Consider the following 19,002-nt stretch of genomic DNA (forward strand, 5'->3'; position numbering starts at 1 on the left):
TTTGGATTGCATGCCAGTGCCAAAGAGCACCTGCGCCTCCGTTGCAGATTCAGATGCATCCTCCATCTTCAGAGTCTCACGATGCACAGATACAAACAGTGCATCCACCAGCACCTTTTCATGCCCAGTCGCAGACGTGGAGTAATCATCCTCACTATCCGAGGATTCCAGGTGCATCGTTGCAGATCTAGCAGGGGATGGCAGGGGGCGCTTTTTTGCTAGCCCATCACCCGCAAACCACCTCCACCTGGGACACAAGCGACTCCAGGACCGCTGTCAGTGCATGGTTGGGACCCAGAGGGCCCTGCAGCCTTAGAAAGGGGATCAGGTGGGGAAATGTAGTCCAAAGACTCCATAAGTCACCAGGGGGACCCCACAAAAAGTGTGAAACACTGCTAAGGGACAACCCCCACCGCGTGGCAGCACCACCCGGTCGCCAGGCACAATGCACCAAACGATCCTCAGCAGAGAGGGAGAGGACCCCCCCGACTCATCACGCACAGAAACAGGCACCTACAGTCACCAGGAAACTCTGCACTACATGTACAGCAATCAGGAAGCAAAATGATCAAGGAGTTAGCACCAGGGGATGAGGAGGGGCTCCTATCACCGAAAACGCCACCCACAGGGCTCCACTGTCATGGCTGCCACTATTTCCAATAGCAAACCACAAAAAAATTGCCGCCAGACTACACAAACATGGCTGCTGAGTATAAAAATATACAGGCCACAACAAAATGGCAGCCCCATGAGGCACCACGAGGCTTAGAGGGACCAAGGAGGGAGACAAGTCCTCAAGGACAGATTCAGGCAGGACGGGGGGCCCTAGCAGGAGCCCCCACCAGGTACAACACCCCTCCCTCCGCACAATTGATCGTCTGGTCGCCGGCGGTGCATTTCCCTAGCCCCTGTCGCTAGTTAGCGCCCTGCCCCCATCCCAGAAAAAAGGGCAGACCACCCAAATAGCCCAAACCTGGGGGGGGGGGGGCAGGATGAGGAACTTGGCATGAGGGGGTGCCTGAGGGAAAGAGAGGAACCCAGGGGTCTGACCATCCCAAAGAGGGGCCCACGTACACCCCAAAACCCTCCAGGGGGAGAGGGGGGAACAGCTACTCACCATATCAGGAACCAAGCGGGCACCACTCCAGACAGAACCCCTCTCAATCGAAATGGGAGGGCTGTCTGCAAAGGAGGAACGCTACTACTATGGCCGAGACCCGGTCATATGCAACCTAGCGAGGCATATAACTCACAGGTCAGCCCCCGTCCAATGGGGCCATGTTGCGGCCGACCTAGCGTACAGCTGAGGCCTGCGTGCTCACTGGCCAGACTGGGGTTACCACTGGATCTAGATTATCCAGCCCGTCGTCCAATCTGGCAGTTGATAGTAGATCTCACAGAAAAAAAATCCAGGAGAAAAAAAACTTCTATTTAAAAAATGTTGCTAGAACCAAAGATCCCAGCAAGGAAATAGGTCCTAAAAAAATAAAAACCGCAGAAGTGATCAAATACCACCAAAAGAAAGCTATTTGGTTGGGGGGGCAGGGGGGAGACATCAATTTCATTTGGGTACAGCGTCACACGACCGCACAATTGTCAGTTAAAGCAACACAGTGCCGTATCACCAAGAATGGCCCGGTCATTTACGGGGGAAAACCTTCCAGAGCTGAAGTGGTTAATCATCCCTGCCTATGTTAAGTGGTTTGTCTCATCTATATACACTGATACATTTTGCTGGAGAGTTTGTGCTGTGAAAAACAATAGACTTGCTGGCTGGATCACCAGATGAAAAAGGAAACGAATACAGCCATCACATCTAAAGCATTGGTAAGCTGCAATTTAATAAATGTTTGCTTTTGGGTTTCATGCTGCTTTAACCACCTCCCACCCTCCGTATAGTAAAATGACGGTGGGCGGTATCCCCTCTCATTCTGGAAGGACGTCATATGACGTGGCTACAGTGTCACCACTCTTGAAGCAGCTCTTTACCCATGTGAACGGCTGTGTCCAATCCCAGCTGGTCACATGTAAACAAGGGAGTGACGTTTATCGGCACTCCTCGCCTCGCACTGACAGAGTGTAAGGAGAGGGGAGCCGATCAGCGGCATCTCCCCCTAGGGGAGACCTGTACAGGTAATCAGGGCACTGATCATCAGTGCCCTGATAATCAGTGCAGCCCCAGCAGTAATGCCAGTCAGTGAACATTTGTGATGCCAATCTGTGCCCATCAGTACTGCTTATTAGTGCCCCATATCAGTGCCACCTCATCAGTGCATCCTATCAGTGCCTTTCTCATTAGCACACATCAGTGAAGGAGAAAAATCACTTGAGAAAATTTTCTGACAGAAACTAAGAAACTTTTTTTTTCCAACTTTACAGTCTTTTTCTTATTTTTTTTAACAAAAAATAAAAAAACCTAGTGGTGATTAAATACCACCAAAAGAAAGCTCTATTTGTGTGAAAAAATGAAAACTGATAAAAATTTCATTTGGGTACAGTGTTGCATTCATTGGCCTGGGCAGGAAGGGGGTGAAAGTGCCCAGTATTGAAGCGGTAAAAGCACATATAAAATCATGAACCAAAAAAAAAATAAAAATCTGGAATGAATACAATGACAACTCCCTTTGAAGCCTTTTTTTTTTTAACCTAAAAACTATAGGCAAAACTTTTTTTTCATATTGGATAGAGTAAGGTAGGGTTATAACCCCTGTCAGATTTTTATTTTTTTCACCATATATGTGCCATTGGGGAGATTTCCCTTCACTCCCTGTCCCATAGCGGGGAGTGAGGAAATCCCTGCAAATTAAAAGAATTTCTTGGGGACCCCCCAGGGTACCAGAACTAGTGTCCCCACTGGAAGACTACTCCCTCTATATATTTCCAGGGGACCCATAATGTGGGATTTTCTTATACTTTCAATCATCATGATAATGGTAAACAGGAAAAATAGAGAGGGTGAATCTCTATATTGGGGTGACAGACAGCAATGAAAACTGACAGGTATTCTAATCCCGCTCCACTCTATTCAACACAAAAAAAAAAAAAAAGGTTTTGTCTTTAGTTAGACTTTAACCTTTGAATATGGCAACTCTTAAATCATAAAAAACATTTCTGCCCAATAAATGTTCTGTGAAGTTTGCCAGTTACCGACAAGACAATGATGCCTTGTGGCATGGAGACTTTTTAAGGTTAAAAACACACAGACATACAGTGCTTTGAAAAAGTATGCAAACCCCTTGTTTTCCACATTTTGTCATATTACAACCAAAAGCGTAAATGTATTTTATGTGGCACATAATTGTGAAGTGGAAGGAAAATGATAAATGGCTTGCTGTAAATTTGTATTCAGCCCCCTTTACTCTGATACCCCTAACTAAAGTAGAACCAATTGCCTTCAGAAGTCATCTAATAAGTAAATAGAGTCCATCTGTGTGTAATTTAATCTCAGTACAAATACAGCTGTTCTGTGAAGCCCTCAGAGGTTTGTTAAAGAACCTCAGTGCACAAACAGCATCATGAAGGCCAAGGAACACACCAGGGATAAAGTTGTGGAGAAGTTTAAAGCAGGGTTAGGTTATAAAAAAAATATCCCAAGCGTTGAACATCTCACGAAGCACTGTTAAATCACCCGCAAATGGAAAGAGTATGGCACAACTGCAAACCTACCAAGACATGGCTGCCCCTCTAAACTGACAGGCCAGCCAAGGAGAGCATTAATCAGAGAAGCAGCCAAGGTAACTCTAGAGGAGCTGCAGAGATCCACAGCTCAGGTGGGAGAATCTGTCCACAGTACAACTATTAGTTGTGCACTCCACAAATCTGGCCTGTTGGAAGAGTGGCAAAAAGAAAGCCATTGTTGAAAAAGCCGTAGAGAAGTCCTGTTTGCAGTTTGCGAGAAGCCATGTGGGGGACACAGCAAACGTGGAAGAATGTGCTCTGGTCAGATGAGACCAAAATTTGATTTTTTGGCCAAAAAGCAAAATGCTATGTGTGAAGGAAAACTAACCCTGCACATCACCCTGAAAACACCATCCCCACCGCGAAACATGATGGTGGCAGCATCATGTTGTAGGGATGCTTTTCTTCAACAGGGACAGGGAAGCTGGTCAGAGTTGATGGGAAGATGGATGGAGCCAAATACAGGGCAATCTCAGAAGAAAACCTGTTAGAGTCTGCAAAAGACTGGAAACTGGGGTGAAGGTTCTCCTTCCAGCAGGACAACAACCCTAAACATACAGCCAGAAGTACAATGGAATGGTTTAGATCAAAGCATATTCATGTGTTAGAATGGCCCAGCCAAAGGCCAGACCTAAATCCAATTGAGAATCTTTGGCAAGACTCGAAAATTGTTGTTCAAACGCTCTTCATCCAGTCTGACAGAGCTCGAGTTATTTTGCAAAGAATGGGCAAATATTTCACTCTCTAGATGTGCAAAGCTGGTAGACATATCCATAAAGACTTGCAGCTGTAATTGCAGTGAAACGTGGTTCTACAGTATTGACTCAGCGGGGCTGAATACAAAAGTACTCCACACTTTTCATATATTTGTAAAAAATTTTGAAAAACATTTATCATTTTCTTTATCACTTCACAATTATGTGCCACTTTGACAAAATGTGGAAAGTGACGTAAGATCCATAACAACGGTCTTTTGCAAAGCAAAATGCAAATGAAATGCAAATACATCCAATACACCATCTAAAAGGTTCAAAAATCTACCCTTCAGCTTCAATCTTGATACAGTTGTGCTCATAAGTTTACATACCCTGGCAGAATTTACAATTTCTTGGCCATTTTTCAGAGAATATGAATAACCGAAAAACGTTTCTTTCACTCATGGTTAGTGTTTGGCTAAAGCCATTTATTATCAACCAACAGTGTTTACTCTTTAAATCAAAATGAAAACAGAAACTACCCAAATGACCCTTACATAGTTACATAGTTACATAGTCAACTGATCAAAAGTTTACATACCCTAGTTTTTAACACAATGTATTGCCCCCTTTAACACCAAGTTCTTAATACCGTGTATTGCCCCCTTTAAAAACAATGACAGCTTGAAGTCTTTTGTGGTATTTGTGGATGAGGCTCTTTATCTTCTCAGATGGTAAAGCTGCCCATTCTTCCTGGCAAAAAGCCTCCAGTTCCTGTAAATTCTTGGGCTGTCTTGCATGAACTGCACATTTGAGATCTCCCCAGAGTGGCTCAATGATATTGAGGTCAGGAGACTAAGATGACCATTCCAGGACCTCCACTTTATTCTGCTGTAGCCAATGACAGGTCGACTTAGCCTTATGTTTAGGATCATTGTCATGTTGGAATGTCCAAGTACGTCCCATGCGCAGCTTCCGGGCTGATGAATGCAAGTTTTTCTCCAGTATTTTTTTGATAACATACTGCATTCATCCTGCCATCAATTCTGACCAAATTTCCTGTGCCTTTGTAGCTCACACATCCCCAAACCATCAGTGACCCACCTCCATGTTTCACAGTAGTAATGGTGTACCTTTCATCATTGACTCCTCTCCAAATTAAGCGTTTATGGTTTTGGCCAAAAAGCTCAATTTTGGTCTCATCACTTAAAATGACTTTGTGCCAGAAGGTTTGAGGCTTGTCTCTGTGCTGTTTGGCGTATTGTAAGCGGGATACTTTGTGGCATTTGCATAGTAATGACTTTCTTCTGGCAACTCGACCATGCAGCCCATCTTTCTTCAAGTGCCTCCTTATTGTTCATCTTGAAAACAGCCACACCATAGGTTTTCAGAGAGTCCTGTATTTCATCTGAAGTTATTTGTGGGTTTTTCTTTGCATCCCGAACAATTTTCCTGGCAGTTGTGGCTGAAATCTTAGTTGGTCTACCCGACCATGGTTTGGTTTCAACAGAGCTCCTCATTTTCCACTTCTTGATTAGAGTTTGAACACTGCTGATTGGCATTCTCAATTCCTTGAATATCTTTTTATATCTATATTTCTTTTCTATTTTATACAGTTCAACTACCTTTTCCCGCAACTCTTTTAACAATTTTTTTGCTTTCCCCATGACTCAGAATCCAGAAACGTCAGTGCAGCACTGGCTGAAAGATGCAAGGGTCTGTCAGGAGTCCAGAAACTCATTGACCTTTTATACACACACTAATTACAAGCAAACAGATCACAGATGAGGATGGTTACCTTTAATAGCCATTCAAAAGTGTAAACATAGTTAATTGATAATAAATGGCTTCAGCCAAACACTAACCATGAGTAGGGTTGAGCGAACACCTAGATGTCCGTGTTCGACGGGTTCGGCCGAACTTTAAAAAAAAGTCCGGGTCCGTGTCCCGGACTTTTACCGAACTTTTCCCGGACACCGAACCCCATTGAAGTCAATGGGGACCCGAACTTTAAGGCACTAAAATGGCTCTAAAACACCAAAGGAAAGGGCTAGAGTGCTGCAAATGGCAGCAAAACGTAATTAAGAGCATGGCAAGTGCTCTGCAAACAAATGTGGATAGGGAAATAACTTAAAACAACAAAAAAAAAAACAGAAAAATAAAACAATGTTCTTCTTCATCTCTGAAGGACGAGGCCCATATGGAGTAGGAGGGAGGTTGAGGTGGTGGTGGATGTGGCGGTGACATAGGCGTGCGCACAGGGTGTGCTGGGTGTGCCTGGGCACACCCTAATCACCTAGGGCACATAGCATTGCCAGTGAGGAGATGGGAAAGATCTCCCTGGGACCTGCTCTGCTCTATTTCTCCTTGCCTACAGGTACATGGCCCCGATACATTACTCTCCCTGCTGGCAAACACATGCATGTGTATTTCAACTTTGGGGTGCACACCTTAATGCAATAGGCTGCGCACACCTATGGGCGGTGTAGGTGGAAGCGGCGGTGGAGGAGGACCAGGGCCGGATTAACAGCATCATGGGCTTGGTGCTGAGGATTTTGAAGGGCCTTAAGGGCCGTGCCTTGCCATGCACCCAGAGGAGGAAGGGTGCAGCCATGCATGCCTAATTCAACATGGGATGCTGTCTCTGAAGCCCATAAACACATCCATGCATCGCCAACTGTCCCTCCTTGTCCGGCCTTCACGCTGTGTGGGGAGGTTCTGAGGGTGCTGCCTGGGGAAGCGAGCATAGAAGCCAGACTTCTGTGTTTACAAGTGACAGAAGAGCGGTAACAGTGAATATGGCCAACCCGGGGCCTATATAAAAGGTAGGGGCCTGGAGCTGCAGCTCCAATAGCCCCTACATTAATCTGGCCCTGAGGAGGAGGACGAGGTAGCCAACACTGCTTCTTTTCAAAAATTTTAAATGAGGGTACACCCCAAAAGAGTGAGAAAGAGCAAAAATGGAACAATGGGTGGGTAAGGTCGGTATCCATTGCTATTCTGCATAAGGTACGGAAAAGTCCCGTGGGATCCATGCCTGGTTCATTTTAATGAACGTGAGCTTGTCCACATTGTCTCTGGACAGGCGGCTGCGCTTGTCTGTTATAACGCCCCCAGCCGTGCTAAATACCCGTTCAGATAATACACTGGCTGCAGGGCACGCCAGCACCTCCAAGGCGTAAAGGGCAAGCTCAGGCCATGTGCCCAATTTGGAGACCCAGAAGTTGAAGGGGGCAGACCCGTCATTCACTACATGTAGGCGTGTGCACACATACTGCTCCACCATGTTGGTAAAATGCTGCCTCCTGCTAAGACGTTCCATCTGAGCTGCTGGTGCTGCTGTTTGTTGTGGCGTGCTGACAAAGCTTTTCCACATTTCGGCCATGCTAACCCTGCCTTCTGAGGTGCTGGCGGTGCCCTGGTTGCGTTGGCGACCTCCTCCTCCTCCTCCTCTGCCTTGTGCTTCCACTGTGGCCCCGCTGTCAGATGGGAATGCCAGCAGCATGGCGTCTACCAGCGTGCGCTTGTACTCGCGCATCTTGCGATCGCGCTCCAGTGAGTGAATTAAGGACGGTACGTTGTCCTTGTAACGGGGATCCAGCAGCGTGGCCACCCAGTAATCAGCACAAGTTAGAATGTGGGCAACTCTGCGGTCGTTGTGGAGACACTGCAGCATGTAATCGCTCATGTGTGCCAGGCTGCCCAGAGGCGACGAAAGGCTGTCCTCTGTGGGAGGTGTATCGTCCGTGTCCTCTGTATCCCCCCAGCCACGCACCAGTGATGGCCATGAGCTGGCCTGGGTGCCACCCTGCTGTGAACATGGTTCCATCTCCTCCTCCAGCTCCTCCTCCTCCTCATCCTCCTCATCCTCCAGAACTGTGCCCCTGCTGGACAATTGCGTCCCTGGCGTTTGCGTGTGCAGGAACCCACCCTCGGAGCCCCTTGCGAATGACTGCCCTGAAAGCCTTGGAAATGTTACCTCTTCATCCTCCTCCTCCTCCTCATCCTGTGCCACATCCTCTTCCATCATCGCCCGAATTGTTTTTTCAAGGAGGCATAGAAGTGGGATAGTTAAGCTGAGAACGGCGTCATTGCCACTGGCCATGTTGGTGGAGTACTCAAAACAGCGCAACAAGGCACACAGGTCTCGCATGGAGGCCCAGTTATTGGTGGTGAAGTGGTGCTGTTCCGCAGAGCGACTCACGCGTGCGTGCTGCAGCTGAAACTCCACTATGGCCTGCTGCTGCTCGCACAGTCTTTCCAGCATGTGCAAGGTGGAGTTCCACCTTGTGGGCACGTCACATATGAGGCGGTGAGCGGGAAGGCCGAAGTTACGCTGCAGCGCTGCCAGGCGAGCAGCAGCAGGGTGAGAACGCCGAAAGTGCGCACAAACGGCCCGCACTTTCTGCAGCAGCTCTGACATATCGGGGTAGTTTTTAAGGAACCTCTGCACCACCAAATTCAGCACATGCGCCAGGCAAGGAATGTGCGTCAAACCGGCTAGGCCCAGAGCTGCTATGAGATTTCGCCCGTTATCACACACCACCAGGCCGGGCTTGAGGCTCGCTGGCAGCAACCACTCATTTGTCTGCTGTTCCATGCTCCTCCACAACTCCTGCGCGGTGTGTGGTTTGTCCCCCAAACAGGCAAGTTGTAAAACTGCCTGCTGTCGTTTACCCCTGGCCGTGCTGAAGTTGGTGGTGAAGGTGTTACGCTGTCCGGATGAGGAGGCGGTAGAGGATGAGGAAGCGGAGTAGGAGGAGTTACGAACAGGAGGCAAACTGAAGCGCCCTGCAATCCTCGGTGGTGGAAGGACATGCGCCAAATTGCTATCCGCCTCAGGCCCATCCGCCACTGCATTTACCCAGTGTGCCGTTAGGGAGATATAACGCCCCTGACCGTGCTTACTGGTCCACGTATCCGTAGTTAGGTGGACCTTGGCACAGATGGCGTTGCGCAGTGCACACCTGATATTTTCCCCCACTTGGTTGTGCAGGGAAGGGATGGCTTGCCTGGAAAAGTAGTGGCGGCTGGGCACGACGTACTGTGGGACAGCCACCGACATAAGGTTTTTAAAACTGTGCGTCTCCACCAGACGGAATGACAGCATTTCAAAGGCCAATAATTTTGAAATGCTGGCATTCAGGGCCAGGGATCGCGGGTGGGTAGGGGGGTACTTCCTCTTCCTCTCAAGTGTTTGGGAGATGGAAAGCTGAACGCTTCCACGGGACATTGTGGAGATGGTTGTTGGTGACCCAGGTGGTGGTGTTGCTGACAGATCGTCTGTTTGCGGGGTGGCAGGTGCCGGTATCACTACAGATGTGGCTGGAGCGGCCGAGACTGCAGCAGAAGAGGAAGCAGGATGAGCCAGAGACGTTTCTTGGTTTTGAAGGTGTGTACTCCACTGCAGCTCGTGCTTTGCACTTAGATGCCTGATCATGCAGGTTGTGCTCAGGTTGAGAAGGTTCATGCCTCGCTTCAAGCTCTGATTGCACAGGGTGCAAACCACTCGTGTCCTGTCATCAGCACATTTTCTAAAGAACTTCCACGCTAGAGAACTCCTTTGAGCTGACTTTGGTGCGCTCGTTCCCTTGCTGCGTTGGGCAGTAGCGGGCGTAGTGTCTAGGGCACGGCCGCTCCGCTTCTGCACCCTGCTCCCTCTTCTGCTGTGCTGGTGGCTCTGTGCGACCACCGCCTCTTCCTCCAAACTACTCAGGTCACCTGCATGACGTTCATTCCATGTGGGGTCGAGGACCTCATCGTCCTCCACATCATCTTCCACCCAGTCTTCACCCCTGCCCTCCTTGTCGGTCTCCACAATGCTGAACGCCGCAGCAGTTGGCACCTGCGTTTCGTCATCATCGGAGACGTGCTGCGATGATCCTTGCATGTACTCATCTTGAGAAATAAGTGGTTGGGCATCGCTGCACTCAATCTCTTCCACTTCTGGGGCAGGGCTAGGTGGATGGCCCTGGGAAACCCTGCTGACAGAGTCCTCAAAAAGAATAAGAGACTGCTGTATGGCTTGGGGCTCAGACTGCTGGCCTGATTTGCAAGGGGGTGAGGTGAAAGACGGTTGGACATTGGCTGCAGGTGCCAACTCTGACCTTTCTGCAGTAGACTGGGTGGGAGACAATGTGAAGGAACTGGAGGCACTGTCAGCAGCAAACCAATCTACTATCGCCTCAACTTGTTCTGGCCTCATCACTTCTAGGGGCGTTTGATGCCCTACCAAATACTGATGCAGGTTCTGTCGCCTACTCACACTTGAGGAAGGTGTTTCACTTGTGCGTGTAGCTGGCACAGATCGACCATGTCCTCTCCTTGCAACAGGAGCTCTACCAGCAGCACCACGACCCAGGCCACGGCCCTTATTTGACGGTCTCCTCATATTTCTGTAATTTAAGATCTTGCCCTAGAAAGGTTTTTATTGAATAGCGGAATAGAAAATATGATCCAAAAAAAGTGTATGTATATCACACGTACACAACCACACTAGGCCCCAATTACTATTGTTTGTACCCCTAAAAGGCTAGATGAGGAGTAGGGGGAGTATGGAACAGGCAGCACCCTCAAACCTTCAGAAGTATGAGATGAACCCCAACAACTTGGAAAGGTGGATCTCTCTCACACGTACCGACACAGACTATCCCGCAATTCAATTGATCCTCAAAGGTTTTTATTGAATAGCGGAATAGGAAATATGATCAAAAAAAGTGTATGTATCTCGCACGTACACAACCACACTAGGCCCCAATTACTATTGTTTGTACCCCTAAAAGGCTAGATGAGGAGTAGGGGGGGTATGGAACAGGCAGCACCCTCAAACCTTCAGAAGTATGAGATGAACCCCAACAACTTGGAAAGGTGGATCTCTCTCACACGTACCGACACAGACTATCCCGCAATTCAATTGATCCTCAAAGGTTTTTATTGAATAGCGGAATAGGAAATATGATCAAAAAAAGTGTATGTATCTCGCACGTACACAACCACACTAGGCCCCAATTACTATTGTTTGTACCCCTAAAAGGCTAGATGAGGAGTAGGGGGGGTATGGAACAGGCAGCACCCTCAAACCTTCAGAAGTATGAGATGAACCCCAACAACTTGGAAAGGTGGATCTCTCTCACACGTACCAACACAGACTATCCCCCAATTTAACTGATCCCCAAAGGTTTTTGATTAAATAGCGGAATAGAAAATATGATCCCAAAAAAGTGTATGTATATCACACGTACACAACCACACTAGGCCCCAATTACTATTGTTTGTACCCCTAAAAGGCTAGATGAGGAGTAGGGGGAGTATGGAACAGGCAGCACCCTCAAACCTTCAGAAGTATGAGATTGTGTTCACTGTACCCCACAATGATTGTGTTCACTGCACCCCACAAAGATTGTGTTCACTGCACCTCACAAAGATTGTGTTCACTGTACCCCCCAAAGATTGTGTTCACTGCACCCCACAAAGATTCTGTTCACTGTACCCCACAAAGATTGTGTTCACTGCACCCCAAAAAGATTGTGTTCACTGCACCCCAAAAAGGATGTTGTTCACTGCACCCCAAAAAGGATGTTGTTCACTCCACCCCAAAAAGATTGTGTTCACTGCACCCCACAAAGATTGTGTTCACTGCACCCCAAAAAGATTGTGTTCACTGCACCCCAAAAATGATTTTGTTCACTGCACCCCAAAAAGGATTTTGTTCACTGCACCCCAAAAAGGATGTTGTTCACTCCACCCCAAAAAGATTGTGTTCACTGCACCCCAAAAAGATTGTGTTCACTGCACCCCACAAAGGATTTTGTTCACTGCACCCCAAAAAGATTGTGTTCACTGCACCCCAAAAAGGATGTTGTTCACTGCACCCCAAAAAGGATTTTGTTCACTGCACCCCAAAAAGATTGTGTTCACTGCACCCCACAAAGGATTTTGTTCACTGCACCCCACAAAGATTGTGTTCACTGCACACCAAAAAGGATTGTGTTCACTGCACCCCAAAAAGATTTTGTTCACTGCACCCCAAAAAGATTGTGTTCACTGCAGCCCAAAAAGATTGTGTTCACTGCAGCCCAAAAAGATTGTGTTCACTGCAGCCCAAAAAGATTGTGTTCACTGCAGCCCAAAAAGATTGTGTTCACTGCAGCCCAAAAAGATTGTGTTCACTGCAGCTCACACACAGAAAAATGGATGTGGATCACTGACACCTGCCTATCTCCAATCCCACACCACACAGCAATATCGATTGTAGTTTGTAGAACACAGTTTCCCTAAAATTCAGCAGACTCTGTCCCTAACAGGATTGAGAAGAGATCGTAGATCAGGATTGAGTGCAGACCCCACCCCCCACACAGCAATATCGATTGTAGTTTGTAGAAGACACTGACCCTATAAATCAGCAGACTCTATCCCTAAAATGCCTACAACTCGCCCTGCCTAAACACTCCGACCTGTCCCTCAATTCTATCCGGACACAAATGGTTTTTTCCTGCCTATCTTTCCCTAATCAGCAGCCAGCACGTTGATGTGTGCTCTGTCCCTGAATCTAAGCAGCATAATGACGCCGCTGCGGCTGCCTCGAACTTATAAAGACTTGGTCACATGCTTCAGACGGCCAATCACAGCTACTGAGACATTTGCAGGCATGGCTGGGATGGCTTAAGGCACACCAGTTAAACGATTGTTGATTGGCTGTTGAAAGCCCGCCATGAAAAGAGCGCCAAAGCATGCAAAACCCGGAAATAAAACGACCGAACACGGATTTTTACCCGAACATACAGTAAAGTGTCCGTGTCCGGGTACAAAAAATCCAATTATTCGGTACGAACACGAATAATACAGTCCGTGTTCGCTCAACACTAACCATGAGTTTAAACATTTTTGTGTGTTAGGGCTCTTTCACACGGGCGTTACGATCAGATCCCCCTGTCAGTTTTTAAGGCAGATGTGATCGGATGCCCCATTCAGCCCTATGGAGCAGCAGATGTCAGCAGTGACATGTCCGCTGACACCCGCTGCCATCCGCATCAGATCCTGTCTGTGAAATCCGGACGGATGGAAACCCTATTTTCCATCCGTCCTGGGGATCGGATGGGATCGGATGAGATCGGACAGGCGGTCCGCGCTCATCCGATTCCACATAGAGAGTAGCAGGGCTCTGACACCTCCCTCTCCACACACAGTGTGGAGACAGAGCTGTCATCCGCCGGCTCAGCGGGGATCGGCGGATCGATCCACGCTGAGCAGAACACGGTCCGCAACGGAATGCGGACTGTGTGAAAGGGGCCTTATTCATATTCTCTGGCCAAGAAATCATAAATTCTGCCAGGGTATGTAAACTTATAAACACAACTGTATAGTGGTGTTTAACTTTCCTGTACAAACTTCTACATTAGCTCAATATCAAACTTAGACAAAAAATGTTTGAATCATAAAAACATGTAGGTCGCCCAGCTTTAACTTCACACCAGTAGCATGTATGTATCTATATATGGCGGTTATCCAAGGGCTGTGTGTTGACAAGCAATGCTGCCTGATCCCCTTCTGTGCAGCACCATCTGGTGTCCTTGCATCACTCCAAAGGCACATTTCTTCCTGACATCTCATCAGAAGGCCGGAGCTCAGACTACATGACACTGTACAACATCGAAGGGTAGGAAGTAGAGAAATTACTCCTTGCCTAGTCAGGAATATTCCAGGCCTGCTATTTCAACACAAACCCAGGGTAACCTTTATACATTACCATTATACATTTTTCAATTCAAATACATACCTAACATTTTTCTTTTCAATTAGCTAGCATGTCAGCAAATAAAGTAGTGAACGAAAAAAAAGAAATCTCTATTTACAAGTTCTCACTAGACCTTTAGTTTAAGTGTGTCTTCTTGAAGTCTACAACATTTTAGAAACTGTTCAGCACTATATAGATTAAAAATTATTAGGTATATCCTGCCACCAGGTCCTACTTTCCCAACAATAATAAGATAATCTAAAACAGCGCTATTAGGCATAAAAATTATCACAATTGTAATGTAAATAATAAAGTGCTCAAATCCACAATATATACAAAATATCCAAATTCATCCAATAGTGTTAGTAAAAAAGCAATAATCATTAATAAAGTGCACTAATGATAATAAATTAAGGTGCATTCACAATACATTAATGGTGCAAAAAAAGTGCAAAAGTTCTGGGTAATGTGCAGTCCAAAATTAATAGTCCACTTGAAATTACACTAAAGTGCTGGATAAGGTGCTGGAGGTGCTCCACACAGGTGTCAAGGTGCTTTCAAGGAAACCCTTTTGGGGATGAACTCACCAGACTTAGAATGTGATAAAACCTCAAATATGCAGTGATTTTCCACAGGATAGCCAATAGGGATGGATGAGTCAGCAAAGCCTCCAACACAACACCTCCAGCCTTCTCTATAATCTCCCCTTGATCAGATGCTCATAAAAAGGAAGGGAAGGATAACGCCCATAGTAGGCGGGCGAAACGCGTCAACGTACTTCCTGGCAGACGATTATCACACGACGTCACTTCCTTAAACCACCGTGGAACGCACGCCGGCAGCGTACCCGGAAGTGGATCGATTCACTGTGACCATTGCTGTATTCAAACGCTGTTACATGCTATACTCTTGTGAGTAGTTTTAGTTTATTTTAATGTAATAAATGCCTTACGGGCTTCACTATATTTGGCTTAACTTGCTGTTAGCAGATTACAGCAATTTTTCGCTGTTTCTTTGCACTATTAGCACTTTTATCTTATTTATACTGAATATTCACTGATCACTTTATTTACCAGCACTGCAGCACTTACTTGTGACGATTTGCATTTTATGTAAGTTTATATGTTGGATGTTCAATATTTTCTACCCACATTGATATTTCGTTTATATTTATTTTCTCCCTATTTTGGGACATCCTTCACATTATTGATCTTTATTTTTATTTCCGTGGCCTACCATTTCAGAAATTGAGCACTGATTTTCCTCTCTCTTCATATTTTTCACATTCTGCTATATAAAACATTCCCAAAAAAAAAAAATAAAAAATGTAAAAATTAAATTATTTACCAGTTTAGGCCAATTTGTATTCTGCTATATATTTTTGGTAAAAAAAAAAAAAAAAAAATCGCAATAAGCGTATTTTGATTGGTTTGCGCAAAAGTTATCACGTCTACTAACTATGGGGAAGATTTATGTAATTTTTATTGTTTTTTTTTTTATTTTTTTTACTATTTACTAGTAATGGCAGCGATCTGCAATTTTTAGTGGGACTGCAACATTGCGGTGGACAGATTGCACCCCTGACATTTTTTACACTAAAAATATGCACTGTTACTGTAATAATGACACTGGCAGGGAAGGAGTTAACACGGTGGGTGATCAAGGGGTTAAATATGTAAATAGGGGAGTGTTTCTAACTGTATGGGGGTTGGTCTTTTTAAATGGTCACAAAGACCTGTCATTCTATATAGAAGGACCACAGGCGCTCTGATCATTCCAGAGAGAAGAACGGTCAGCTGTGTTTTTTTCTGACAAAGTGAAGCACACTAAAAGATTTTAAAAAGCAACACATCATGCCGCGATCTAAAGAAATTCAAGAACAGAGAAGAAACAAATGAATTGACATATCAGTCTGGAAAGGGTTACAAAGCCATTTCTAAGGCTTTGGGACTCCAGCAAACCATGGTGAGAGCCATTATCCACAAATGGAGAAAAGTTGGAATGGAACAGTGGTGAACCTTCCCAGGAGTGGCCAGCCTACCACAATTACTCCAAGAGCACAAAGATGACTTGTCCAGGAGGTCATAAAAGAACTGCAGGCCTCACTTGCCTCAGTTAAGGTCAGTGTTCACCATTCAACAAGAAGGAAGAGACTGGGCAAAAATGGCATCCAAATAGAGGAGGTCCAAGGCGAAACCCACTGCTGACCAAAAACACAGAGGCTTGTCTCGCATTTGCCAAAAAAACATCTTGATTATCCCCAAGACTGCTGCGACAAAAGTTGAACTTTTTGGAAGGTGTGCACCCCATTACATCCAACGTAAAACGAACACAGCATTGCATAAAAGAGATCATCATACAAACAGTCAAATATGGTGGTGGTAGTGTGATGGTCTGGGGCTGCTTTGCAGCTTCAGGACCTGGACGACTTTCCATAATTGATAAAACCATGAATTCTGTGCTCTATCAGAAAATCCTGAAGATAAATGTCTGGCCGTCAGTTCATGACCTCAAGCTCAAGTGGACTTGGGTTATGCAGCAGGGGGTTTAAAGAGCAATTACTTTTTCACATAGGGCCAGGCAGGTTTGGCCAGCTTTTTTCTTTATTAAAAGAAATAATTTACAAACTGCATTAGTATTTATTTGGTTTATCTTTGTGTAATATTAAAACATTTTTTGATTATCTATCTTTGTGGAATATTAAATTTGTTTGATGATCTGAATCATTTAAGTGTGACAAATATGCAAAAAAATAAAAAGTTAGAAAGGAGGCAATACATTTTCACCACACTATATCCCTAAGCTTTCAATAAAATCCAGTAAAGGCAACTTATTACACACACAGTGGTTTCAAACAAAAAATACTTACTTCCTGGACAGCACCTGCATTCTGTCTCCTCTCGAAGTCTTCATCTTCTTCTGGCGGAGGTTTAGCAGGTGGAGGCGGTCGTTCCTTCTGTAGAACAATTAAATGATGATAAAAGAAACCTGCAAACAAAAGGGGGTAAATATACACAAAAATCTAAAATTATGCTCACCCTTCGTGTTTTTGCAATTTCACGGCACAGGGAGTCCCTATCAGAGGACCGTCCACTGCATATGCTATCCAAAGAGTGGCAGGAGGAGGCGTTATAGAGTGCTTCATAAGGAGACTCTGTCTGAGAAATGCTGTCTAAGTCCAACCGTAAATCCAAGAGTGCTCTCTGCATTCCACCTAAAAAGCAAGTGGTTGATGAAATGCATGAGGAAACAGTAGTTGCCTACATTAGAAAAAATGGATGCATGTCTGCTAAACACTGAATTAAAAAAAAAAGGATTATTTATTTCACGGTTACCTGCTTGTGAATCTATACAAACAGATGTGCTAGGTTTGGCTGCTGGTTCTGCATCTTTTGCGGCTTGCCTGGCTGCACTGTGACCTTGATGACATATGGGATTAAATAAAAGAACAAAAGTCAAATAAAAGAATAAGCCAAAAAGATATACAGCTTGCACATGCACTTTTTCTCATCTCATTGAGGTCACATAATTCACAAAACATTATGGGTTTTATAAAGAGCAGGGATGTTTATCTTCAGATGTTTTCTTGGAGGCTGTGTGAAAGTGCAAAAGCACTGCATCTTTTTTGGTGTGCTAGATTGCCCATTTAAAGTAATGGGTAGCTTTAAAAGAAGACTTTCAAACACTCCACAGACCCAAACCCCCTTTGGATGCAGAGATGCACGTCGATTTAAAATTTAGGGAAAGGTACGCTTTAATACAATGCGTGGAATACCGTGTTATAGCACAAGCGTTGACACACCACATCAGTATGAATGCTGCCTGAAATATTTTTGTAGAAATTTAGAGAAAGATGGAGGAAGGGGGGAGTGAGTTGCTACTATAAACTGTTAAGTACACATTCACTTTAACATACATTACTAAATCTACTTCTAGTTTCTCCACAAAGAACTCCAAAAGCTTTGTATTAACTAACTGCACATCTTCACAAAACTCTCACCCTGGATAAGAGATACTGTCTGCTGGCTCTTTTGAGAAGGCACCTCTTGTACAATGTCCAGTGCTGTCATTCCTTTGTTATCTGTGATGCTGACATCAATTCCTAGAAACAGAAAAGTGAGAAAGCCAAATCATTTATTTTAAATTACTGCATAACTAATCAGAGACAATGGACAAAAACACAGGGGGTTTACACGCCAAGCATATTAAACATTCTCCAACCAAGACTATGTTCTTAGGAAGAAATCTGCACCAACTGTAAAAGTAGAGTGGTATTGTGCATGTAATTAAAGGGCCAGAAAAAAAAACCTTTTAAAATGTCCAAAAGAAACACTTTACCTTTCCAGGGTACAATTGAAAAATAACAAGAAATCGAATTGGTTGCTGCGGCTACCTACCTTTTCATCTTGACACATTATATGACTTGTCATTTGCACAACTGTTATCAACTCTACATATCTTTATACTTTGCCATTTCATGTAAACAAACATAGCCAGGTGTCGAAGGTACAGTTTTGTCCTTTCACAGGATGGAAGTGTTCACTAGGCTGTTAAAACAATAAATCGGATTTTTGACTTACCGTAAAATCCATTTCTCTCACATTCGACAGACACAGCTCCTGATTCTTCTTATCCATTATGTTATACTGCCCCTACAGGAGTAGGAAAAAGCTTGAATCTATGGGCAGTCCCAGTGGGTATACACCCACTCTCAGCTATAGGCACTCAGTTTTGTGACAAGCAGTGCCAGAAGAAAGCCAACTCCATAGAGGGGTGGGTGCTGTTTCTGTCAATGAACATCAGAATAATGGATTTTACGGTAAGTGAAAAATCCCACTTTCTCTTTCATTCACTGACGAACATAGCTCCTGATTCTTCTTAACCGTTGGGATGTCC

At 45.2% G+C, this 19,002-nt stretch overlaps 1 protein-coding gene across 4 annotated transcripts in view; it reads right to left on the reverse strand.

The window, feature by feature from the left end:
- ANKS1A (ankyrin repeat and sterile alpha motif domain containing 1A) overlaps positions 1–19,002 on the reverse strand; it is a 209,618-nt gene that overhangs the window by 130,255 nt on the left and 60,361 nt on the right. For all 4 annotated transcript variants that reach the window (XM_082245969.1, XM_082245970.1, XM_082245968.1 and 1 more), the window contains 4 exons: positions 18,107–18,208; positions 17,442–17,525; positions 17,145–17,320; positions 16,976–17,062 (listed from right to left, as the gene is read on the reverse strand). In XM_082245969.1, coding sequence (XP_082102095.1) covers positions 16,976–17,062; positions 17,145–17,320; positions 17,442–17,525; positions 18,107–18,208 — 449 coding nt within the window. The remainder of the gene's footprint in view (positions 1–16,975; positions 17,063–17,144; positions 17,321–17,441; positions 17,526–18,106; positions 18,209–19,002) is intronic.

Source organism: Pelophylax lessonae (assembly GCF_965119305.1).
Source record: "Pelophylax lessonae genome assembly, chromosome: 2".
Lineage (NCBI taxonomy): Eukaryota > Metazoa > Chordata > Amphibia > Anura > Ranidae > Pelophylax > Pelophylax lessonae.